The sequence below is a fragment of the Drosophila navojoa genome, chromosome 5 (assembly GCF_054131105.1).
Source record: "Drosophila navojoa isolate 15081-1374.11 chromosome 5, UAZ_NAV_1.0, whole genome shotgun sequence".
In the NCBI taxonomy this organism is placed as follows: Eukaryota; Metazoa; Arthropoda; class Insecta; order Diptera; family Drosophilidae; genus Drosophila; species Drosophila navojoa.
The window spans coordinates 1,353,678-1,380,624 of record NC_142893.1 but is presented as its reverse complement, the minus strand read 5'-3'; the positions used below and the strand labels follow the sequence as shown (position 1 = coordinate 1,380,624).

At 38.5% G+C, this 26,947-nt stretch overlaps 3 protein-coding genes across 5 annotated transcripts in view; all 3 read left to right on the top strand.

The window, feature by feature from the left end:
• The window catches only part of dpr1 (defective proboscis extension response 1), an 85,731-nt gene extending 70,889 nt beyond the window's left edge, over positions 1-14,842 (top strand). For 2 of the 3 annotated variants that reach the window (XM_089261408.1, XM_089261406.1), the window contains exons 5-8: positions 10,299-10,421; positions 10,608-10,704; positions 12,401-12,498; positions 14,340-14,842. In XM_089261408.1, the coding sequence (XP_089117534.1) occupies positions 10,299-10,421; positions 10,608-10,704; positions 12,401-12,498; positions 14,340-14,680 (659 nt within the window). In that variant the 3' untranslated portion in view covers positions 14,681-14,842. The remainder of the gene's footprint in view (positions 1-10,298; positions 10,422-10,607; positions 10,705-12,400; positions 12,499-14,339) is intronic. The other variant, XM_089261407.1, reaches the window with a different exon arrangement.
• Positions 14,843-18,991: 4,149 nt separating this feature from the next.
• Positions 18,992-20,395, top strand: LOC108652657 (uncharacterized). The gene is made up of 2 exons (XM_089261880.1): positions 18,992-19,282; positions 19,345-20,395. Exons 1-2 carry the CDS (start codon positions 19,219-19,221, stop codon positions 20,370-20,372), a joined length of 1,092 nt encoding a protein of 363 aa, XP_089118006.1. The 5' UTR covers positions 18,992-19,218; the 3' UTR covers positions 20,373-20,395.
• A 1,369-nt stretch (positions 20,396-21,764) lies between these two features.
• LOC108652656 (uncharacterized) lies at positions 21,765-22,617 on the top strand. The gene is made up of 2 exons (XM_018102847.2): positions 21,765-21,904; positions 21,968-22,617. The coding sequence occupies exons 1-2, from the start codon at positions 21,793-21,795 to the stop codon at positions 22,549-22,551; spliced, it is 696 nt and encodes a 231-aa protein (XP_017958336.2). The 5' UTR covers positions 21,765-21,792; the 3' UTR covers positions 22,552-22,617.
• Positions 22,618-26,947: the final 4,330 nt, after the last annotated feature.

Genomic DNA, 26,947 nt, shown 5'->3' with positions numbered 1-26,947 from the left:
AGAAGCAGGCGCTTCAATTGCTTAAATTACCAAGTTTATTGCCAAGTCTCGACAAGGTGTCAAACTATGCAGGAAGTAAAGTCGACTTCCAAAAAAAAAAGAAAGGGAGAAAGGAGAAGGGGCGGGGCGACAGCGTGTCGCCTTCGTAGATTTTAATTTGGAATTTAAGGGCAAATTACCGAGCTGCCTGCTGATAAAGAAGCCAAATTGTAAATTGTAAATGAAATTATGTACTTTGTGTGTGCGTCAAAACACAGGCAGCAGCAGCAGCAGCAGCAGCCAGCCTCGCGCGGCGAGAGAAAAAGGCAAAAGGTGTTGTTGATGCCGCTAAAAAATTTGTTTACCAGCGCGCAAGTAATCAAGCGTAACTATACACAGCAGCAGGGGCAGCAGGAGCAGCAGCAGCAGCAGAAGAAGAAGGAAAAATGGAAAGTAGCAAGTGAGTGACTGAGCGCTGAGCAGAAAATACAGACTGAATATCTTAAGCGAGTTAGAATGACTCAAAAGGGCTCGGTTCGACTGCAGCATGCTCGCTTAGGGGCGCAAACGGGGGGAAATGAGGAAATTTATGTGGTGTATACATTAAGAGTCTAACTTTAAGAGAACTCTGTGGTTAGCCAAACTCTTCAAATAATATAATTAGAACTTTTTAAAATTTTAAAATTACTTCTAAGAAGTACAGGTCTATCTCTAGAGGCCTAATCATGGTATTCCATACTCAAATGTAGGTTTTTCATATGCCACGATCTAAAGGGCATAGACCTTTATATAGAGCTTCAGCTGTAAGAAGTAAATCATATGCAAACTGATTGTTGATTAAAGCTCTGTGATGTCTTGAGTTGTCTTCGATTTGCCACGCCTTCGATAAATATATTAAATAAACATATATTATATATAGTCAATCTTTAGCTAAGGGCAACACTATTCCACCATCTGATATGTTTACAATATAGAGATTTACTGAGAACATCAATTGTTTCATATCATCATTATATCAATCTTAATATATCATCATTTCATATACATTTCTTGTTTTTCTTCCACTCCCAGTACAGTTTGAAATTTCATTATCTAATATTCCATTGCTCAAATATCAAAAATCTCTCTCCTCAATTCTCTACCTTCAAAAAACACCACCCAGAACAATAGATCTTTTCAATTGCCACCTCCACAAAATGTTTTCTTAGCTCTCAGTCAACGCACTAAATCACACAGATAAAGAGAAATTCAAAGAGACCATCTCTGAAAACCAACATGCTCACTTTTACGCTGCCTGCCAGAGTGTGAAAAAATAAATTGCTTAAGCAAAGGTAAGAGAAGGCACAGTCCGAGAGGGAGAGGGAGCGAGAGAGAGCGAGAGTGAGTGAAAGATCCAAAGAGGGAGATAGCAGCTACGTTGGAATTTAAGCAAAATGCTGGCAATTTAAATGCGTGGCCCTTCAAAAAAAATAAGAAGCAGCAGGAGCAGCAGCAGCAGCAGAATCAGAATCAGAAGAAGATGTCTACTTGAGCAAGGTAGCGGCTAGATTGATGCTAGATTGCTCCTACTCAGGCACCATAAAGCAACACTCAAGTGGCAGCTTCACTGTACAGTAAACTCCTTCCACGCTGCTGCTGCTGCTGCTCCTGCTGCTCCTGCTGCTGTCATTGCTGTTGACATTAGCAGCCAGCAAATTGCATGCAATCAAGCGCAAATAATTTCAGCCAGCCAGAGTTAAAGATTCAATTTGTGCGCCTTTTATTGCACAATATTCTCTACTTTGAGGGCATTTTAGCAAAGCGGGTCAAACTGGGAAAGTATCTGCTGTCGAATGCGTAAGGACAGCGAACGAAATTACTAATATGAAGCGTTTGCTCATAATTGAAGTTAATTCTTTCCTTCGAACTTCAACTGAATTGAGTGCCATTCAGTTGGAAATTTTATTGCGAAACCCGAAACTAAAGTTTGATGTCCTCTATATGATTTGTATTTCAAGATTTCAACTTGCGTTTATTTCGAGCAACTTCAAATTGATACTAAAAATGCAATGCACAAAACTTTTATGGCAAATCCAGACATCAATGACATTTCCAAGCGATTATGGAGCACCATAAATGGGGAGTTTTGTTGAAATGAAGTTTGTAGTTTTTAAATAGTTTAAGTATTTGTCTAAATAGGTTTCACAGGGGTTTCTAAAGTTTTGGGTATAGTCATATGATATAGGAAATAACTTTTAGAAGTGTTTAGAAGCTAACTAGCATGGCTTAATAGAAATAAGGACAGACAGACGAAGAGAGGCAAATAAGGACAGACAGACGAAGAGAGGCAAATAGGGACAGACAGACGAAGAGAGGCAAACAACTTCCTAATCTAGAGTAAATATATATTTTAGGCTCTTCTATACTTTTTTACTGCCAACTACACTTTTTGTCAGATTATTAATACACCCAGATTATCCATTTCAATAAGTTCTTAATATAGTTCAGTAATAAGTGCATTAAATAATTATTTATAGTATAATAAATTATATAGAAAAAAGTCGAGCAGCGTAATTGTAATTTCGTAATACTATTAAGTATATTAACCAAGAATTTATATTAGTTTATTCATATTTGATAATAAACTATGGTATTTATAATACGATTTAGCTTTCCTCCCTTTAACAATCTTATACCTTCTATATATACCCGCTATTCCTCATTTCCCTATAACAATCCTTAAATATACCTACTATGCCTCATTACTCCCACCCTCCTCCCTTTGGCAATCGCTTACAAAATGTTCCCTTGTCTGCAATCTGAACATTCATTCGCCTTGTTTAGTGCCCTAAAGTTTTATACTAACTATCTCTCTAGAGTGCTTATTCTTAATTAGCCATTATAATTTACTTTTTTCTAGAAATTAGTTAGCTCAGCTTTTTCAGCAAATGTACGATTTTAATTGTTCTAGTTATGTGTAAAGCTTAGCTTTTGTTCATTGTCCATTCCGAAATGAAATCGAGCGCATTTGCCTTACAAAATTTGCAGGTTGAATCTAAAATTCATTTATTTCGCCTTATATGCATCTAAGCTGCTTCAAGTGCCGTTTGCACTGTGAGTAGTTGCAGTACTCTAATTTAATTAGAATTTATTTGTGAATAGTTGCGCCCGACCAGAGTTGATTGAAGGGGCTTTAAATGGAATTTCCAACTATTTAAGTAATTAAACATGTAGCCAGCAGAGGCGATTATTAATCAAATGTAATTAGTGAGGGATTTGAGAGCATTTCATGTGCCATTTGCAGTTGACTGAAATGCATTTCTTTGGCCCGGGCACCGCAAATATAAAATTGCTTGTGATTTGTGTGGCTCATAAGGCCAGACAATAAGCTAGCAATTATTTGCATATTAAGAGCTTACAGCCAGCTTCCACTTGGGCATTGTTTTTGGCACTGTCTTGGCTCTCTGCAAGCTGAGCCCAGCGACTTGTTATAGCTGTGGGTGGGACGGCTGGCGCTGGCTATATATGCCTGTATATGTGTGTAGGGTGGCTCGAGCGCGAGCAGCTGACCCAAATTCCTTGGCAAATTGCACGTTTATTTAACTTATTACACAAAGTGAACCACAGAGGCACTTGAAATAGTCCAGAACATAAGTGCGCTCGCTCGCTGGCGGCAGCCGCTGACTAAGAGATGCTCTTCAATTTCATCATAACTGATAACTGATTCAAGCATTTGGACAGGGAAAATATATCTAAAGTGATATACATTTTACTACTATAGCATATTCTGCCTCTCTATTATCATACATTTAGTTAATGGAGGAAGAATGGGTATTCTATAATTACATAGTATACATATATTATGATATATCTATATGCAAACATACATCAATATACAAACTCTCCCAACTCAGCCATTTATATACTCATACAAATATACTATAGTATATCTACATAGTATATCTATATGCAAACATACATCTATATACAAACTTTCCCATCTCACGCATTTATATAGCCATATAAATATACTATAGTATATATGCTTCAAAAGATTTAACGATTTAAGACTCTAGACTTATATATACATGAATTGATTACCTTAGTCTAAAAGAGTCTTAGACCATTTATGGATTAAGATCATCCTTATTTAATGTTTCTAGCCGGAATTACTCTAAGAAAAATAAGGTCTATCTTTAACAGACTTAAACCTGTTTATATGCTAAGGCAATTTATGTATTATGTAATATTATGAGCATATATCATTCTAACATGCAATTACGTTTAAAGAAAGTATAATTTTAATCAATTTCTATTGATAACGTTCACGTTTTTATTCTCATAGGAATATTAAACATAACAATAGCCGCTTTATCAGACTAGAAAAGTCTTCTGCATTACTTGGCTGTCAGCCTAGCAGTAGTAGAGTCTACGTGTGCAGAATAAATTGATTATACCCCGTAGACCTTGCCTTCAGGGAAATCTAGCGCAGAATTTCCTACACATATCATTTGTATATATTATGATTAGTTTTAGCATAAGCAATAGCTCAAGTTTAGCTTGTTCTCACTCTAGGAATATATCAAGCAATTAAGATATACATATATTCCATTTTTAAAAGTACACAAAGTATTGGGATAACAAAAGCAGAAATGGTATATAAGATACATATGTAAGATATAGGTATATATTTTCAGAGTCAGGAGACACTTACATAAGAATGGCTAGATTTATCATGTAAACATCTTAATTTTAATACAGATATCTCCTGTAAGAACTACCTTCCGCTTGTCACATATTCCCTCAAAAATTGCTCACTTCTCTCTCATATACCCTAACCCAGAGAACGCATTACAAACTGCATTACGCTTTATTTATGTAAACTTAAAAGCCAAGATGCATAAGCCTAGGCTGATATCAGGAAAATTATGTTCATAAAATGTGTTTTTCATACTTACTATTTCATGGTGCAAATAGGAAACTAGAGAATTATATTTGTGATGGCGCGAATTTATGATAAATGGCCAAGAATATTATGCTACGACTGTAGCAGCTCATGATTAATGTGCCACGAATTATTAATAATAACAATAATAATAAGCAGAGAAATGGAATTGCCAAGAGTGGACAGACAGACAGAGAGAGTGAGAGGGAGAGAGAGTGAGAGGTAGAGTGGGTGAGAGTGAGAGTGAAATGTGTCTGGGGCCTTGATGATGATGTTTTGGCATTTCATTTTGCTGCCATTGTTGGACTTCACGTTTTGACAGCCCTAGCCAAATTCAACAGAATATTTCAATCAATTGTGCATGTATGTGTGTGTTTGGGCGGGTGTGTGTGTGTCTGACTTTTACAAATTGAATTTATTTATTTGATTTGACAATTAATTCCAAGCAATTTGCGTTTCAAGTTAGATTAATAGTCCATACGCATTTACTTTAAAACTGGCTAGAGGCCGCATTTAAAATAGCCGAAAACCAGCTGTAAAATAGCTGGAAAAAAAATCACCAACACACACACACACACACACACACACACAGTGCTGTTAAATTGTATGTCACTTAGCGCAGCGAGAAACGAGAACGAGGCAATAAATACTCGTATATGTTGTACATGTGTGCAAACATACATCAACATATGCGGCGCAATAAATTTTTACAACAGCAGCAGACCCCGAGCTGGGTTAAGGGAATTTACATATAAGACGAGAGAGACCGAGTGTGAGATACCCTATAATGGGCATGCTTGCACCCGCTGCTCATTTTATAGTAAAACAATAATACAGGCATTATTTATATACATATATATATATGTGAAATATTTCTTAGTTCGTCAATCTCTGCCCGCTGACCCACATATCAAAGAGTTCACTTGATATACCCCTTGAAATGTCAATTGTGTAGGGCATAACAAGCTGCATTGTGGCAGGCCCCACCTCTGCAGCCCCGGCCACGCCCCTACAGCTGCTGCCACTCACCAAAAAAGTATGCCATGCGCAAAGTTCATTGCTCCAAATGTTTATGTTTATGGGCCTAGGCTTATGCGCATTTTATGCGCGAAATCAAGAAAAATGAAAATGCATTTTCGCAAAGCCTCTGTTTTTTTTTTTGTTATTTGCTTTTCTTTCCCGCTACTGTGGGTCCCCACACAGCCAGAAAGCTGCTCTGACTATCTGTTTGTTTGACTGCGGCTGCACACATTTCAAGCCAAGTATATGCTGTCTCTCTATGTGTGTGTGTGTGTGTGTGTGCTCTCTGTTTGCCTGGCTAACAGCAGTTGTTGCCAGCTGTCTTTACCTTACTCTTTCTATTCTTACTGACTTTTTGGTTTTTTTTTTATTTTTATTTTTACACTTTGGCTGCTGGCCAGCTTTTCGGGCCTGGGTCAACTAATGAAAACTTCAAACAGCTGGCCCAATAGCCAGCAAAATTTTGCACTTTTTATACGCGCCAACGTCTGCCTGCAAGGTATATTGGTTTTGTGGCCAGCCCAGCTGTCCATCCGCTGCTATAGAGACTGCCAGAAACATTGGGGGTATATCAAGTGTTCTTAACAGGTTGACTAGAAACAAGTTCATGCATGCGATTATATGCATATATCGATATGATATAAGTATATTCTTCTAAGGAACAGGCTAAGAACAGGTGGGTCACACTTTGTCTACTACCGGAGGGATCTTACTGTTGAAAAAATATTCTATATATATTCCAGAACTATATATCTTATACGTATAATTCAACTACTCCATATGTAAACGAGCTGTCACAGCTAAAGAGCTGCATTAGCTCACTGGAGACCATATAGAGATAGATTGAGAGAGAGACAGAGTGAGAGAGAGAGAGAGAGAGAGAGAGAGAGAGAGAGAGAGAAACATAGGTGAGTGTGAGTGCTATTAGGGCGTGACAAATCGAAAGCTCATGAACGTGTATTAAGTAGTCAATTAGGCACGACTTCGTTACCTTCGTTACCTTCAACTTCTCGCTTTTAGCCTGGCCTAAACGCTCGGCATTCATAATGCAGGCGAGTGCGGCTGGCCAGCTAGGCCAATAGCCGCAAACAGGTTCAACTAATTATTGTTAAATAGCCAATTTGCCAACACGAAAGTTCTATTAAACACACATATACACACATATATACTTCTATATAGCTATAAAACTATGTAGATATAAAGTTCAACCAGCAGCGCGCTGACAGCAGCCAATGCAAGTTTCATGTGGGCCAAAGAAAAAGCCAGCTCAGCTAAAATACACACACACACACACACACACGTGGTGGTGCACACACCTGGGATGTGTGGGAGGGCGTGGCCTGTGTATATGTGGCAATAATTTTTGGCTAGCTGCTTTGTTTGCGCGCACCGCATTGTAGCCAAGTCAGCGCCAAAAGTCATAGACACCGCCGCACTGACTGCTGCCAGGTGCGCAACAACAACAACAACAACAACAACGACAACAACTACTACAAAGACAACTCGTCGCACACTGTGCGGGTCTAACCGTAAAGCAGCCAGAGATAATCGCCCACGGCATGTTCGAATTCCATTTGGGGTTTGTTTTCTGCTTCTCCTACTTCTCCTTCTCTCATTCCTCTTTTCTCTTGTCGCCCTTTCCACTTTCGGCAGCAGCGGCACTCTATTATTATGGAGCTTGGCATTTAATTTAGATTAACATGCCCCAACACCCAGCGCCAGCGCCAGCGCTACCAGCGCCAAATCGCTTAAACTGTAAAGCCGACCTTAAAGCATTATACGCCGTCTTTTTACAATTTTACGTATGTGCAAAGCTCACATCAACAAAAGAGAAAAGAAAGCGAAGGAAACGCCACGTTAAGATGGGAAAACCAACAGCACGTGTGCTTTTACTTAACTTAAGCCAATTGTTTAGAGTTTTACTTATGGTTTTATCAGTTACAAGCAGATATATATATATATATATATATATATATATATATATAGATGTGTGTGGCGGTGTATAACGACCCATGAAATTGTGCGCCAAGTTCTTTTCATTCGGCAAATGAGTTTGTTTCGAAAAGTACGTTAAAAAGTTTCTTTATCGAATTTCAGATAGAGACATAGGCGCAAGGTTTATGACAGCCCTCGTTGGGCAATTTATGAATGCACACACACTCGCCACTTGCACACACACTCGACTACACACTCGACATAGTGCATATTAAGCCCATGCAAATCAACGGCCCAAAAGTATGCAACACTTTTTGCGTTACACTTTTGCCAAATGGTTTTTCGTTCCTGCTCGATTGAATGGCAGCAAAGCGATGGATGCGGATGCGGATGGGAATGGGAATGGGAATGGGATTGTGAGTGAGGATGAGGATGAGGACGAAGAGAAATGGAAGTCATAACGCAAAGATGTGTCAAGTGTGGGCATGCAAGAGCAGCAGATACTCTATTATGATATAGTTGATTTTATAGGAGAGGAACTATGAGAAAGGCTGGGGATATTAAATGAAGAGGGGAAAAGAGAGAATAGTAATATTTGATTGGAGATAGTCTTCTATAACATTTTAGTTGTAGCTGTTTTTATAGGAGAGGAGAGGCTGGCGATATTAAATGAAGAGGGGAAGAGAGAAGCGCAATAGGTACATTAATTAATGAGAATAGTAATATTTCATTGGAGATAGTTTTCTATAACATTTTAGGGAAATATTATCAATGAGAGCACGAGAAAAATACTCTATTCAGACATGCATCAGCTCTTTTATAACAGAATAGTTTTCTACATTGATTTCCAAAATAGAACCATACCACAATAATAAAAAATTATCTTGACAATGAAATAATTGTATAGAGTAGACTATAAAATGAAGAAGAACAAGTTATCGATAACTTAAATGTAGAAACATACGTAGCAAAAAGATCATCAGAGTTCATCTAGACTCCAGACAGTCAAACACTCGATGGAATTGACCGCAGATGTTCATCTATTTTAGTCCCTATAAAAGATTACTCTCTGTTTGAGGTGATTATCAAAAGAACAAGAACTTATCGATAGATAAACAACCGTTACCTATATAGATCAACAAGTCAAAGACTCTAGACAGACAAACAACTTGAGTTGACTGCAGATGTTCATTTCTCAGCTGTCTTCAGTCGCTTCCACACATTGTCTCCGTATAGCCTGCGCAGCCATTTGCAATTTATACAGGGTACAAACAGGGAAGAGAGTTGAAAGTATCAGTGTGTACAAAACCGTTATAGTTGCTGTTGCTGTTGCTGTTGCTGCAGCAGTTGCAGTTGCCGACGTTGGCAGCAATTTATTTACGCCAGGCTTTGCGGTTCTTTAGATGCAAGGCGCAAAAACCCAAGCTGTAAAATAACAAGAGTAAGCGAGAGTGTGTGTGTGTGTGTGTGTGTGTGCTAGTGTGTGTTTGACTGCTGTTGTTGAAAGTAGAGCATACAAACACATGTAGTTGCTGCTACTGCTGCTGCTGCTGTTAGCATGACGAAGCATAGCGAGCAGGCACACACACACACACACACACTAGTGTGTGCCACTTTCCGTTGCATGCAACGCTAAGCGTTTGCATTAGTGGCAATGAGGCAGCAAAATAATAAAAAAAAAACGATGCGAACGCAATAGCAAAGCAGCGATGCAAGCAGCAGCACTCGGGACATATTCCATTACGTCAACTGTCAAACATCTTTGGAGCGAAGCATCAGCGCCTTCGCTCATAAGCGGCAAAAATCGCATTTGGCTCACTGTCCGCAGCAATTTTCCAATTTTCCGATTTTCAATCAACAATTTTTCATTCGGCCATTTTAGCAGCCATTTACAGTTACTTTTTTTGTCTCTCTCTCTCTCTCTTCCGTCCAATTGAGAGACTTCGACAGTTGCGTGGCTATAAACAACAAAAGGCACTTCACAGTTGACACTTTGATTCTGATATTTGCTGTTAGACAATTCCAGCGAGAGCCAAGAGACCAGGTACCACGGGGCGTATGAGTGCGCGCATTGTGTGTATCTATGTATGGGCGAGTGTGCGAGAGTCTGTCTTAGCTTTTATATGGCATAACAAAAGCTTATCGCCAGCATAATAGAGACACGCGTCTGTGTAATAAAGTAGCAAGCAGCGAGGCAGTCAGGCAGTCAGGCGAGCAGTCGAACAGTCGCGCAGGCAGTCAGTCCGTCAGTCGGGGCATTATCATTAACATTATTATTATTATTATTATCATCATTACAAAAACAGCGCTTTGTTCGTATATATTTCTACGTATATATATATATATGTTTCCTGGCAACTTAAGTGACTTTTTGTTCTGTTTTTGTCTCTCTCTCTCCCTCTCTCTCTCTCTCTCTCTCTCACTCTTTGGCATTGTTAAGCAGAGCTCAAAGCGGAAATCTACGGACCCAGCGATCTGATGGTAAAAACGGGCAGCGACATTAATTTAACCTGCAAAATAATGCAGGGACCACACGAGCTGGGCAACATATTCTGGTACAAAGGTGCGTATGCGTAATAACTTTCCGTCACCCAACCCCAACCCCAACCCCAACCACGCAACCCTGTTTGCCTCACGCAATTTAAACAATTCAATTTGCAACTGACATTCACATTCCATGTGCTTTATTCTTATATCTTACATCTTCATCTCCATCCGTCTCTCCGCCTCTCCCCCTGCCGCCTTACAGGCAGCGAAATGCTCGATGGCAAGCACGAGAACGATATCGACAGCTCCATGGCACGCATACTCGTCGAGGATGATTGGTCGGATGGCTTGACTTCCAGGTATGTGTGACTGAGGGCATCTTCAAATAATGCCCATGCAAACATCTATTTCAGCTATTTGCATTCGAATGCCTCACACTTAATTAAGTTGAAGCAGACCCACACACAATGTAAAGTGCCCAAGGTACTGGAGTGTCTGTCGGCTGGGGCGGGTTCGGTGCTCAAACAGTTAAAGCAATGCGAGACATTCCAGTGCCGAGCTGTGCAGGGCAAATTGAAAGCCAACTGGGTGTCAAATAAAGATTCATCGAATTTCTCACAAATAAATGTTCCATTCAAATAGCGCAATATTAAGTAATTATTGTGGATAATAATTATGAATGAAAGCATTCAACAGATATAGGTTGAAGTTATTATTGATAAATTGCAGATAATTGCTAGGATTATGCTTTAAATTTGTTTACAATTTTCAGTATAATTTTAATGAATTCCTATTGAAAATTTTATCATGTTTATAATCAAGATTACATTGCATTAAGATTAAAATATGATAAACATGAACATTAACATTATATTAACATTAACATTAACATTATATTAACATTAACATTAACATTATATTAACATTAACATTAACATTACATTACATAAAGATTAACATGACATTGGCATTAACATTTCATTAACATTTTTTCTGTTATTTTTATGGTTATAGGCATCTAATCATTGATATATCTCAATTTTTATATTATTACTCATATCCATTCACATCATATGCACTATATTATTATAATATTATTATATATCATTATTATTCATATATATTATTATTCGCTATATTAATTTCTTTGTTATTTTTATGGTTATTGGCACTCTCTCTCAATATAATTATTGTTATATCTCATTATTTATATTTACATCTCTCATTATTTATATTACTACTCATATCCATTCACTTCATATTCACTATATCGCTTTAATATTTTTATATATTATTATTATTCACATATATTATTTTTGTCTTTATTAATTTCTTGGTAATTAATTCATTCCTCATATAAGTCCCTTTCATTATTTCTACCATTTACTTAAATTTTCACCTCGTTTAGTGTCAACAACCTCTTCCAATACATTAAGTAACTAGTTAGAATGGCAATTAGTTAATGGCTTGCTTATGCCTAAACAAAACAGGGTATTACATAGTCTCCACATAGACTCATTTCAATGACAGCATCACAGTTCACAATTCACAATTGTTCGCAGTTAGCCGTGTGTGATTTTTAATTTGCCTCAGTTTTTGCTGTCATCCAGTCACAGTTGCAGTTGCAGTTACAGTTGCAGTTGCAGTTACAATTACTGTCACAGTTCGAGTCAGAGAGTTATAGCGAGTATGCCTGTTGGCTGCATGTGCTCATTGTGCATTTATGCCGTTAACGAACGACACGGGCTGCCGTAAAGCTGAGCAGGAGCTGGGTCTCCTTCCTAATCCCGAACTGTGACTTCAGCATAAAGTAGCAAAAACTTTTTAATGTAGCTGCCACATAACGCTTGGCTTTTATTTGATGTTAGTGTGCGCCCACAGACGTCCTACCCGGGCCCTGGGCTTCGAGCTCCTAGCCCCAGCTCTTCACCAAAAAACTCCCGACTCATTGCCGACTATGTTATTCATTTGCAGGCATTGCCATTCACTTTCAACTAACTTTACTCTACTTTTCTGCTCTTCTCTTCTCTTGGCGCCTCCCTCGGCGCTTCTCAGATTAAAAATCAAGCGAGCCATGCCCGGCGACACCGGCAACTACACCTGTGTGCCAACCGTCGCAAAAACCTCCAGCGTCTATGTGCACGTAATTATTGGTGAGTATATATGTATGTGTGTGCTTGTTTATATATGTGCGCTGTCTGTCTCTGTGTGTGCCTGACAGTTTTGCATGTTTATGACAGGAAGTTGCCTGTTAGCAGCGCGCATTGCAATTTGAGCATTTCAACTGCACTGAATGCCAAGTGCACTCGCTCTCTACATGGGTGTGCGTGTGTGTGTGTGTGGGCGTAGCTGGAGGCTAGCATACACTGTTCAGTGTTTGTGTTTCCATACTCTGCATGGCAAGCAATAAAAACTCGGCGCTTTTTCGTCACTCTTTGCTAAGTAAATGCAACTTTTTTGCTTGAACAAGAACTTCAAAAGGAATAAGTACTCAATCAGATCAAGCAGAGTATACACTAAGGTGTATTAGGTTAGATCTACTTAAGCTTGATTATTTAGTATTTTAATTTAGTATTTTAATACACAAAATCCTTTTTATTCCAAGAGTTTTTCTAAACTTTCATTAAATCTCAGAAATCCGAGTCAAGTATTTATCAGAAGATATTTTTAATATTTGGTTCTCCATGAAAGTCTTTCTTCATTTATGAAGATTCCAAGAGTGCATCTAATCATAGGCTACCAGGCAGCCAATGTAAATGCTTCCAATAAAATTTCTATAAGACAATCACGCAAAAGCTCAAAGTATGCTTAATGATCAATTGATGTTTCATCCGTCCGTTCTATTACCTATCTATCGTTCTTTCTAATCTAATATTTCCTGTAACATACTATACTATATTAACAGAAATAATACCTATACAATAATACCTCAATAGTTCATCGCCTTCCAAAGAAAACACTTCAAATATATAGCTTTACTCACTTGAGATTAACTCAATTTCATAATCAAAATTACACATTTAATCACTCAGCTTTTACAGGGTATTCAGGCTGTCGTTAGACATGTTTGTTTGCATTGCATATGCGTTAGCTTAGCCTGAAAAGAAGTGCGGAAATTATTTGCTTGCCAGCTAGAAATGCCAATAATCAAGGCGGGCTGCCTGCCCTATGAAACGGCAGCCACAACAAAAAAAACTTCAGCTGCAGCTCTTGTGTGTGCTCAAGTGCTGTACATAAAAAGTTGTTGCTGTTGTGTGTTGTAGTTGCTTTAGTGTTTGCCTTGTTTGGCAAACAGGAAATGCGCACATGCAAAGGAAAGCGTCGATATTATCTGGCCCAGATTTTCAGGTGCAACTTTTGTTGATGTTGATGCTGATGCTGATGATGCTGATGTGCTGAGATGAGTCTGAAGCAGAGATTTTGCTACAGGCGATTGAACCTGGCAACCAAACAAAGGCAATCGGAAGCAGCAGCTAACAGCAGCAACTACAGATAAGAACAGCAGCAACAACAACAGCAACAACAACAACAAAAGCAGTTGCACCTTAGCTAAATTGCATCCTTTTACGCATGCGCTTGACTTGCTTCTTGACTGCTTTAACAATTAGCTAATGAATTGAAAAAGCACAAGCACAAGCAGAAGATGTGGCTCTGTTTGGATATGCACGACTGGCTAATACCTTAAGATTTACGTAGTGTGACTTTTGATTAGCTAAAGTTCTTAAGAGACTTTCCCACTCAAAGACTAAAACATAGAAGAGAAGAAATGAGTACAAGTTCACTCTCAAATTTTTAAGCAATTTCATTTCTTTTTATACACATTTTATGGGCTCAGTCACGCCTTTGTCTGGCCGTTAAATGTACCTCACTAGACCGTATATACCCCCGCTTACTCATGACTGCGCTGCAGGGTATATGTACAACTGTTTTCTTAACTAATTTGCACTGTTTTTCTTACGCTTTCCTCTATTTTCTTTGGCATTTCCACTTGCAGGCGAACACCCGGCGGCCATGCAGCACAATTCGAGCAGCAACAGCAACAGTTTCTACTGCGGCATTTGTTGCATGCTGCTCAGCATTTTCTCCTGCTGCCTGCAGCATTGGTATGTGTGCGCAGCGCCTGCTGAGACAATGGCGGCGCTTCTCTTGCTGCCAGCCAAGGAATTGTCACAGCCAGCGACAGCGGCAACAACAACAGCGGCAACAACAGCAGCAACAACAGCGGCAACAGTTGCTGCTGCAGCCGTTACAGCCGTAACAGCAACAGCCACACTGAAAGCCCGCCCCCGCCGCCGCAGCAGCAGCAGCAGCTCCCAGCAAAGTGGACTGAGATGAAGGAATGACAGTTCGCTTCTGGCCCACTGAGTTCCAGGTGATGATGATGTTCATGATGATGCTGATGATCATGGTAATTGAGTTAATAATGACATTTAGTTAAATTGAAGCAAGCATTGAATTCGTATCTAAGATAAAATGCACTTAGTGAATAAACAAGAACAAGAACAAGAACAAAGCAAAACAGACAAAACCAATAAGAAAATGCAAACATCTTTAGCTCTAAGCTCTCGATTTTTGGGTAAGTTAAGCCAAGCGGAAGGCATAATAAAATATGAGATGATCTGTATATGAAGAGTCAAATAAACAGTGCAAGAGCATATATATAATATGATATATATATAGATAATATTTAATTATTATTTAAGCGAAATCTAGTTGAACAAATGCGGAATCGATCACAAAAAATAGGAAAACTTAAGAGCTTTGCAGCTCAGCTTTTTATATATATTTGTATTAGCTTTGGTTTTTGTCAGAGCATGCGTAAATATATCTAATTCTAGCTAATTTCTTTTTAAATTACTTCATTTAAAACAAATGCAAATTGCTTTTCCTAAGGCCTTTTAATTCCCAACTAGTTCAAACATTTTTTAGCATTTATCAGCTTGACAATTCATAAGTGAAGCAATCAATATAAATTGAATCAACTCCCATGGACTTTAAGCTTCCCAATTCCCAATTTATTCAAGCTGCTTCTGGCTAAAGATTTCTAGTTCACAGCCTATTCAAGCATCTCTCACTCCCAATTCCATCAGGCAAACAATTTCCATATATTTTTGTGATCTTCTCCTGCATTTGTTTCACACACACACACACACACACACCTCAATAGCAAAACACAAATTTTGTCATTATGAAATAAGACTAACTAGGCTATACATATACAATGCTTCAATACAAACTGTTCTCTCCAATCCAGTCAGCATGTCACTCGAATCAAATCAAATTTGTGCAGCTTTCAACCTCTCTAAGTCGTTTTTCTAGCCCTCTCACCGTATGCATACTGCTGTAGCTCACTGTGTACTCTATTGTAAGTATTAAGCATAACATTTGAATATATATTTGCTGTAAATAAATGCCATTTAGATATACATAGAGATATAAATATTTATATTAACTGTTTTGTTTTGTAATTTGATATGGAGAAAGTTGAAGCGGAGAGAAATGTTCGGTAGACCGAATTATAGATGCCCTTGTATAGAAGAATTTGTAAGCCCAAATAAATAATGCAATGCATTGAGATAAATGTTTTCGTTTCTAAATGTAAGTATGTATTTTGCAAGGAAATTTCATATGAGGAACAATTAACCAAAATAAAGAGAGAGTAGCTGGGAATTACCCTGAACCCTGGGCATAACTTTACTTTGCATTCAAGAAATATTGACAGAGGAGCCAAACATGAGAATGAATCTTGAGTTGAACCTCCCTTAGAAGATCCTTTGGTCCACTTTCTAACTCTTCCGGGAATAGCAAGGCAAACTTCTACACTAAACTTTTCAATACAGGGAATGATATTGCCGTGGGAATCTTATCTTGACTATCTTAGTTTCTTTTTTTTCCTGCTCTACCGGAAGCAACAGACAACAGTTCATAAATTAGGCATTCTTCTGCCTGCTAAAGAAATCGCATCGTGCAACCTTCTCAACTCCCATTTTCAATAGTGTTCAGGGTATAAAATGTCAGAAATCGTTCAAGCTAATAAAGCTTGATGAGCATGTACAGACAAATGCATACAAATCGCAAAAAAAATAAAAGATAATTAAACAAGATATATGCGTATATATACATATATAAAAGCATATATAAATTTATATATACGTGCTAACTAATTAGTATTGGCTGACATAAGAGCATATGACAAATGCAAATTAATAATGTGCTTAAACGGAAATCGAAATGCAAAAAGCAAAAAACAAAATCAAATCAAAAAAAAAAAAAAACAGGCACTGTAAATAAATTCATTAGTAGCGACTGTAGTTTTAATTAACTCTTAAATAAAATAAATACCTAAATGCAAAATGCAATTTAAATGTTTGTAAACTGTTTAATTTGTACACCACACGCAGCAGACATACACATAAATAAATATATATATACAGACATAACATATATATATTTAAATAAAATACAATACAACAGAAATCAATAACAATTATGGAAAAAAAAAAAAAAACAGAAAGCAAAACGAATGCAACAGATAAATGCAACAACAGCAAAAAAAAAAATAGAAGAAAACAAGTTTAGATAAATTGCATAAAAACAAATACAAAACTGCATAACTGCGTGTGCATGCGTGTGTGTGTGTGTGAGTGTGTAAATGTGTGAATTTAGATTAAGTTATAAAAAAACAAAAAAAAATATATAAAAGAAATAAAAACTTTGCAGTTGGCTGCTGACGACTGCGCAATGCTCGCTCACAAGTTGAGAAAATAGAAAAGCTAATTTGAGAGTGAAATCAAAGTTCTGCAAGCTTCAGCTGTAGATGCAGATGAGAAGAGATGCAGCTGCAAAACTTTTGTCATTCTGAAAACTGTGGCAGACAATTAGAAGAAGTTTTGTGTCTGAATAGAAGTTGGCCTCGGGCTGTCACGCTATCACTCAAAGAGTTTACTGGTCGAGCTCTAATGAAATTCCATAATTATTATAACGACAGCTGACCAATCAAAGATAATATGGTCTATTGACATTCCAAGTACCAAGTACCAATCCCGACGTATAACTGCACATCTATAAAACCAATATACTCTTCCTTTTCCTACAAGTGAACGAGCATTCAACGACAACAAGAAAGATAAACAAATGATAAAAAACATTTTGTAAATAAATTTGATTTTGCATTAATCGAAAAGACGACAACTAATATTTATATATATATAAATGTATATGTATACATAACACATACAGGTTTATAAGCGACGCACACGCACACACGCACACACGCACACATGCACATACAAATGTGTCACTTAATGTGTGTTAACTATAAGAGCAAAACACTTTAGAGTTCATTCAAAGTCAAACGACGACATTATAACTAAGTATTTATGCATAGGTATATATATATATATGATATAAATATATATATATACACATAGATATATGTATGTGAACACAGAAACACACACTCACAATCACACACATACACTGCAAGAGATTTAAACGAAATAAGATTAAAATTAATTATGGTTTAGAAAAATTAATAAAAAAAAATATTAAAAACGTCTTTTATTTGAATATCGAAATTGGCAATAATTATGCAAAGCGCTAAATTGGATGTTGCAAGCACAAAGATTTGCAGATTCTTCTGCTAAACGGATTAATTTCTTATGAATGGTCTCATAATATATCAGCTGAAATACCTTAAATGACGCAAATTATGATGAATGAGCAAATATTTAAATCTTTGGAGTTGACTCATTGTGGGAGTAGAATGGAGCTCTGAATGGAGAGGAAATATAGAGAGATAAATTGAGATTAAGGCAACCTGAAATAGCTATGAATGCTTATATAAAGCAATCAAAAGAGTTTAGAGAGATAGAAAATGAGAAACACAATGATAGAGTGTCGAATTAAAGAGATGAATTAGAGAGAAGAAATAGTTAGTTATATCTCTGAAAAATGAAACAGTGATCAATGATAAGTACAGCAGCTCTTGATCGCCGAAACTCTGCGCAATTGACGATTGGGTGTTCCTCATTTATACGATAAGATCTTGACGAATACTAAAGTATCTGGGGTGATAGCTTGAATGCCCTGGAGTATGGTAAGTTAAATTCTACGCTCAAAATTTCTTTTGCAACAAATGATTCTGAAACTAACTGAAATTTCATTGTAAACCGTTCAAGCTATATAGAGGTAGATACCCTTCAATAATGTCTGAAAACAAAGAGTCTAAGCGGATCTTTGCAAATTTTCTACATGCTATTTATGCGTTCGTTCTCATGCTAATGATATAGTTAAATGATGTATCTAGTTTCGATTAGTTTATAACAAGTTTTCAATATAAACCAAATCATGGGAATAGCCATATTAGGGGGTATAAAATTCGCATAAAAATGCTCCAGTTAAGCACGCGCATAACTAACAGAATACAGTTAATTATACAAATCGCTCAACATGATGTCGAGAGATTAAAAATTGACTGGAGAATCTCCAGTGGAGATAAACCAAAAACAAACCTGAGTTGACTAACTAATGCCCAAAAATGATGAACACGATCGAGGCAAGCTAAACTAAAGCAGATGCGGCATCTCGGTGGTTTACACATAGCTCAAGAACCAGTTCCAGCCATGCCGCATTTAAATGCGTTCATTGACTCGGCTTCGCTACGAATGTGTGCCAGCTGCAAATAATTTATTGAAATGGATTTTGGGATAGAATTTTTCTGGCCATTCCATTCCATATTCCATATTCCATAGAAATCCAAATAATTGCAGTATTTGGCAAATATTTACCGTTTGTCTTAGACCAGACGAATGTATAAATAAGACTATCGTCTGGCATTGCGAGTCTCAGTTTCACTGATTGAACGACAGACAATGCATTCAGCGTGGCTTCGTTGTTTCGCCTTTCTATGTTTGGTATTGAGTTGCTGTGAGGCGGGTACGTAAAGAAATCAAGCGAGATTCACTGGAAAGATATTGTAGAACGATTCACATTTGCAGCACCATCGACTGAGAAGGAGGGGCAGGTGGTGCGCGTCTATCCCATCAGCGAGGAGCAGTATGAGCGCTTGCTGCAGCTTACCGATGGCAAAAATCTGATATCCGAGGGGCGGCTGACTACCGCCGGATTTACTTCGGTCCGCAACACGCTCGGCTCGGGCTGGAACTCGCTGCTGCGCATCGTCGGCTTGACCTCGACCCGCACGGAGCAGCCAAAGATCGATATCGATGGGCAGCCTCTGTGTGTTATGAGGCGCAATATATACGATGCTGAGTCGCTTGGCATACAGGGCAGATCGTCAAACGATGAGGAGTCGGTCATCAATTGCATTGTGGTGCTTAAGCGGGATCCGGCATTGCAGACCCTCAGCTCTAGCAATCCTGACTTTGCGCCCTATTGGTACACCGAACAAAGTGACGAGCAGCCGCTGCAGCAGCTGCAGCCGCTGCAGCAGGCAGCACAGCCAGTTGAGCTGGACTTTGCTCCAGAGGCTGAGCAGCAGCTGGAACGGATCAGGACAACGACAACCACAAGTGCGCCAAAGGTAACTAAGAAGAAGCGTAACAAATCCAAATCCATACCCAAATCCAAATCCAAGAGCAAGAACAAGAAACGGGCACGCCCAGCTCTGGGCTCTGTATTTGCTGTGCCTGCTTCACGTCAGTACGGCTCGCCCTATGGACCACCAGCAGCACCACCACTGCCACCACCACCGCCACCACCAGTGCCAACGGCACCATATGGCAGCGCCTATGGCGGTGCCTATCCCTTCCCTAGCTACGGCCAGTACAATCCCTATGCAGCCTACAGCCAACAGCTGCCCTTTAGCCCCCAATCAGCTTTTGGCCAGCAGCCCTATCCATATTCGCCGCCGTATTATGGACAGAATCCGTACTACAATCCCCCTGCCCCTGCCTATTACGAGCAGCAGGATAAACAGGAGGAAGACGCTGATGAGGACGAGGAAGACGAGGAGTATGGCCACATTTTACATGTGGAGTCAGAAGAGGAAGACTATTATGAATAAAAATCTTATAAAATATATTGAAATGAATATATGAATATTGTTTAAATGTTAGATTTAAATGGATGACGGACAATCATAGGGGTAGAGCAATAGACGTTCAATATATACTGTCGAGTCTCGATAGTTCGTACCTCGATAAATCGAACATCGCGATGTTTAAACAAAAATTCGATCCCCTTGAACAAAAATCGTTCTCAATAATTCTCGATAGTTTGAATTACTAGATAAATGAAAAAAAAAAAGAAAGTTATCCCCTTTTCATTTAGAAGTATCAGCACTATACTGTAATTATTAAAAGTTCTTTGCAAGTTGCGAAAGTGTTTATATATGATTTGTGTAAGTAATGTAAAGCTGCTCAAGAGTTTTTGTCATGAATTTATCTATGAGCGAATATTAAAAGCCATTGGGCTGCCATCAAATTACTTGACCCATGTCTGATCGTGATCATCACATTTGATGGAGTTACAAGTTAAGAGTAAACTATTTCTGAAGTAGACAATACTCGGACTTCATATTCCATTTGCTGAATAAATTTTTGAGCTCCTCATAAAAAAGTAGGTTCATTAGGCAAATTTTTTGAATTTCATAGACTTAAAAGTTTCCCAAAGATTTAAATTTATCATAAGCCTAAGCGTAAGCTATGGCCATATATTGACGTATGATTTGGCATGAATCCTTGATAAACAACTTTAACAGATCAACAAAGCGAACAGATTCAGTCTAAGACTTGGCAAGGGGTTTCATTCCCGTCTCAAGAGCAGGAAATTTTGGCTAATTCATATTTGAATATTTAATATTAAGCAGTTCAACAATTTCGAACAATTTTAAACTGAATTTACCCCACAATAAAAATCTCTTTAAATTAGTTTTTAAATTTTATATCATTTTATATAAAATCTAAAACTAATCAAAGCAGGAAAACCATAAAGACTTGTTTGTAAAATTTGATATATTCATTTGCATTTACATGTGCCCTAACTAGAACCTTTTCTAGCCATATATAAGGAGCTGCTCTCAATATTTGATTACTAAAGAGCCATTAGCTCCGCCTTATTTGTACAATTGTCCATTTTCACTTTAGCCAACTCGTCGCTGTTCTAGTCGAATTATCAAATAGCATTTCGCTGCTGCCGACAGCCGCCGAGACACGTCAATAAATAAACAGTTATCTCATAAACGCGAACGGCGATCATTAAAACAAAATCATGGCATTTTGGGCAGACTTCGCATTGTCTGTTAAGGCTTGGCTTAACGAATTCCTCTCAGAACTGGGTCAGCGCGTAAATTATGCATAGAAAAATAAAAAAAAAATAAAAGAAAAGAAAAGAAAACTAACAAGCAGATTGTTCATATTAGTGTTTTGATTTTTGATGGGGCGTGGCAAAATTTAAATGATAATGCCATACGAATCTTTATAAAGATGTTGCCACTAGCCACGGCTAGTTATTCGAACAGAGCGCTCGAAAGGCCAGAGATGAAGATTTTGCCACTTGTTGCGCTTCTGGCGCTATGCGCAGTCGCAGCCGATGCTGGTGAGTCCTTCAATGATACCCATGGCAGGATGTGGGTGAGAGTTTGATTTGTTACCTTTGCAGCTCGCACGCAGCTGCTGCGCATTCACGAGGTTACTCAGCAGGAGTATAACGACTTGCTACGCCTAACCAGAGGCGGCTCGCAGGTCTCAGAGTCACGTCTGCTGCGCAGTCCGCTCAGCGGCTTGGCCAACATCGCCCATTCGCTTTCCTTCGAAAGCAACAAGCCCAGTTCCGCCGCCAAGCGCTATCCTCTGTGCGTTGTCTCGTCGCAGGACAGGCAGGTGAAGTATGGACGCCACATCACCTGGAAAGTAGGCGGCTCGAACAATGACGACAAGTTCGAGTATGAGGGCGGTGCTCATGATGATGATGATGATGTTGACGACACCGACAAGGACAAGGATAAGGACGATGAGGCGGAGCGTCCTGTTGTTAACTGCATTGTGGTGGTCAAGAATGACAACGATGACGAGAAAGACTCTAGCCACAAAGTCGTTACCACTCGCAAGCCCACTGTCAGCCCTCACCCAGGTCCCCCGGATTACACTAACACCTATCCGTTGGAGCTGTGGCAGTGGTATCAACAGTTTGGCAAGTGGCTTAGCCAATTACCTTGTGATCCGAAGGTGCAAAGGTGCCCGTGAAGGTTGCGATAGTTCTTTAAAATCAACTAAGGAATTTGAAATGAAATAAAATACATAAAAAACAAACGAATTTATATTGCAAAATATAGAAAGTAAAACACAATTTCTATTTTCTGATAAATCGAATACGATTTGAATTCGAATTCGAATTGTTACCAAGTTGAGTAGGCATAAAATAGAAACTAGTTTTAGATATCCATCTGAAAAGGCTTTTCCACAATTCGTTAGGACTAAACTTGAATAGAGTAATGGCCATAGCTCTACTTGCTATACAAAATATATCATACGATATCTAAATTTTTCCAGTTGGTATACAAATTGGACTTGTTAAATGCTGCGAAAAAAAGAAAATGAAAACAAATCGAATGCTAATTTCTGCGTTTCTTCTCGGTTGAGTGCACGATCGAAAGTGTTACAAGGTCCGTGAACTAACAATGCAGGGAAAACATATAAGAAAAAGCACGACTACCAAATACCCTGTAATTGTTGCTGTCAGCGACAGCTTGAACTGTCTGCAGCGAAAGGAAAAACTTTCTATGCATTAAATGAAAAGTGAACTTGCGAAAAGAAAAGAATTTCAGAATTCTAAAGAGCGACGAAATGTTGAATACCCTTTTGTCTTTATATACAACTCTGTATGTATTGTTCTTTGACATTCATTTATAAGATATGCTCTTCAGATTTATTAGTTATTTCTGCATAGCGAAAGTTGGAGAAAGTGAACGCATAAGTTCTATGAAAAGAATATTAGAAAAATGAAATGAATCTAAGCTCTATGAAAAGGTCAAGTCTATAACTCTTTGTAGCCAACAACAATCGATAACTTTCTACAAGAGTTTTCTGTCTATAATGAAAGAATATAGTGTATAGTGATTTCTTTTACCAATGCGTATAGCCCATTACTAGCGCCGCTCTCAACGTTTACAGGGTATATAAAGGCCTGATCTAGGCAACAAAACAAGGCCAACCATGTAAACAAGTGACACAACACTGTCACTTCCACACACACACACACACACGCATAGATACAGACACATACGCCTACACACATGGTTGGCTTTTGTAGGAGCTGCCGTTGGCGGCGCATTCGAACAACAGCAAGGACAACGCGCTGGGCTAGGCGACTGAAAAGAGAATAAATTAAAGAACAACTCAAAATATCTGCGGGGCAATTTTTACCCAGCAGTGAAAGTAACCGAGTCTGTTTGTGTGTGTGTGTGTGTGCCCTGTCGTTGCGTATGTGTGCCGATTTGCTTGCCTACGCCTGTTTGCTGTTAAGTGCAAGTGCATCGATAGCAACACACACAGCAGCAGCAAACAGAAAGACAGAGAGCGAGAGAGAGGGAGAGAGAGAGAGAGAGAGCGACCAAGATAGAGAGATAGAGCTGAGATAAGCGCCCCGCCTCGGCTGTCTCTATGCAACTGCAAAATAATTACTTTCATATCCAGCGGCAATTAAATTCATTTAGTTTGGCACCAATTTTCCTGCTACGAACTGTCACAGCAACGAGTGGGTGTAACCTAGGCGGCATGTGCACGACTAATACATACCCTAGGTGGAATTTGAGTACACTAAAGGAGATTAAGAATGACAAGTATAGATATTAAGGGGCCTGACTTATATCTTGAAAAATATGTCCAAGTGTATTTACATGTATATCGATAAATTATCGAAATTATCGATAGTTGGTTTAAGAGAGCAGCCCATTTCATATTTTTCCACTTATTTCCCAGAGTCTTACATGCCTTACAATCGCCTGCTGCTCTCGCTCATTCTAAACCAATATACCCACTTCACACATTCACTTCAGGGTATTACAACAACAACAGCAATGTGTAAGAGGCACACTATTAAGACATTCATTCATTCCACATTCAAACGTTGTGTAGAGCTCTTGCCAGCTTGGCTGTTGAACCTGCTGACCCACCCAGCCCATCAGCCACGCCTACCTCCCAACACTCTCCTCTCCTCTCCACTGCTTGCCTCGTCTGGTCGTTCAGCTCTCTAAACTATGTCAACTGTTAACTTTTTTAGCCGCTGGCATTCCGCTCGCATGGCTTACATATTTTTTTTCAAGTACCCACGCACAGCTGCCACGCCCACCAGCGTGGAGAGCTAAACAATAAATTGCTCTAGGCCTGTGCAGCTAGTGGCACAAATCTGTGTGCTAGACTCGGAATTTATTAGATATCGATTAAATTGTGGAATTTCTCACCAAATAAATGATAAAATAATTCATTTTAATCGAGCTCAATCTATTGTTACTTGATATCCCAGATTAGAAATTTGCTAAGCGAATACGAAATAAATGCGTAAATCTGGCTAATTAATTATTGACTGATTGAGGGGGACGAATTGTGAAGACGATTAAGCGTTGGCGTTGGTTGTAAATTCAGACAAATTCAAATATAATAATAAATAAATTTACATATAAAATATAAATATAATTATAAATTATTTTGGCTTAAGGATAGATCCATACTTATATATTACACAAATATTCTAGAAGCATAAATAATTCATATATAATATACATCTATCAATTATCATATATATGTATATCTGAAGAAAGTATCTCTAGATTCAGTTCTATATGCATTCAAAGGGAGAGAGAGAGAGAGAGATGCTTGAACAAGAGTATACGGCTTCGATGTATAGATATTATGACTAAAAAAAACTGTGAGCTGGGCACAGGATGCTACTGAGTGCCTAAAGCATAGAGCATTAGAAAGAGCTCAAGCCAAAAATGTTTATAGCTTCGCTCTATCGACCTGGCCAGCAAACCATTTGCATAAACGATTATCACCTCGGCCTGATTGACCTAATAAATTGATTGACTAATTGAATTAACGACTAGATTAGATTAGATTTCGATTATAATTAACTGTTTGAGTGATGGATAAATAACAAAGGCCCAAAGGTTCAACATTTCCATACTCAGACGAAATGTAATAAAATTAGCATAGAACCAGAAACATCTGAGGAATTTCTATAATGAAAATAGGCACAATATGTGAATACATGAATATATGAATTTCAAATCTTTAAAATGCGGAGTTTCAGTAGAAGTGGAGTCTCTTACAAGCGTAAACTCTACGATAAACAAACCACTCCTATTTTAACAGTGAAACGTCAAATGTTTCGATATATTGTAGTGCAGGAATATATGTGAACTTAACTCTATAGAGATTCATTGAATTAGTGGACTTGCTGTCAGTTTTAGTAGCAGGCATATATATAATGATTGTCTTTAATATAATAACTACCCCAAGAAAACATAAACACACTTGGTGGGAGATCCTTTTTAGTGCGTCAAGCCTTTACCGTTAGCTATGTCTGTCAACAGCTTTAAGCAATTATGTAAATTGTGTCGCAAAGCCTCATTTCATATCCCTACAAATGTTTGAATACATATTTATTAACATAAATAGCTGTCAGTTGGTAATCAAAGATATTAACTGCTGTTTGCTTATAAATTATGAAAATAAATGAATGCTTGTGACGTCATTGTAAATTACTTTTACATATATAAAGCATATATATACATATATATACAGAGAAATCAAATCAATTTAACACTTGTATTCGAGTTCTTGATAAAACTCGTTGGTTGTATAAAAGCATATGCCACATTGAGTGTCATTTGGTTGAGGCGCAAAAATTGATAAGTGCCTTGTGGTTGTTGCGGCCATTAACACGCACACACACACACACACACACGCGCACACGCAGGCATAAGACATACGCACATATCTAACGAGCGGCCAACACACGTCAATCAAACATGGCGTCAAATAATCATTAAGAAGCAACACACAGTTAGAGCGGGAGATAGAGTGTGAGTGAGAGAGAAAAGGAGAGTGTGAGAGAGAGAGAGAGAGAGAGAGAGAGGAAACTGAAGCATCATTTTAAAAGGCAGCTGTGCATGTTAGTTGCTGCTGTGCTCTTGGAGTAGTAGGCGTGGCAGTTGCTTTGGCTTCCGTTGTTGCCTGTCATGTAGTTGACATTTGATTTGACTGACAAAAATTGATTTGCGGTTGCTGCTTGAAGAGGGTTTGGGCCCACTCACATTGTCAATTTAATAATTGCTCAAAATATGGTAGCTAAAAACAATAAATGCGGCGCTATAAGAGAGCAAGTGAGCAGCAGGAAGGGGAAGGCAGAGTGGGACGTAGAGGGGGCGCAACAATTTTTGATCATTTCAATGAAGCTGCAAAAGTTCACTAACGAGCTGTGATTTTTCTAGCCATCAGGCGAGAAGCTGTTGGTGAAGCATGGGCTAGACTGCAGGCCAATGCGATTGACGTCAATTAAGTGCTATAAGCGCCACTCGGGCTCCGATGCAGAGAGGGGAGGTGGTGGTAGGGAGGAGGCGTGGTGTCGTCTCGTTGCTTT

What these genes read in the sequence shown, in the direction of transcription:
- LOC108652656 (XM_018102847.2), top strand. Translation starts at nt 21,793, where the DNA reads ATGTTGCCACTAGCCACGGCTAGTTATTCGAACAGAGCGCTCGAAAGG. An exon ending in CGCAGTCGCAGCCGATGCTG is followed by an intron (nt 21,905 to 21,967) that starts GTGAGTCCTTCA and finishes TTACCTTTGCAG; the next exon opens with CTCGCACGCAGCTGCTGCGC.
- LOC108652657 (XM_089261880.1), top strand. Translation starts at nt 19,219, where the DNA reads ATGCATTCAGCGTGGCTTCGTTGTTTCGCCTTTCTATGTTTGGTATTG. An exon ending in ATTGAGTTGCTGTGAGGCGG is followed by an intron (nt 19,283 to 19,344) that starts GTACGTAAAGAA and finishes TCACATTTGCAG; the next exon opens with CACCATCGACTGAGAAGGAG.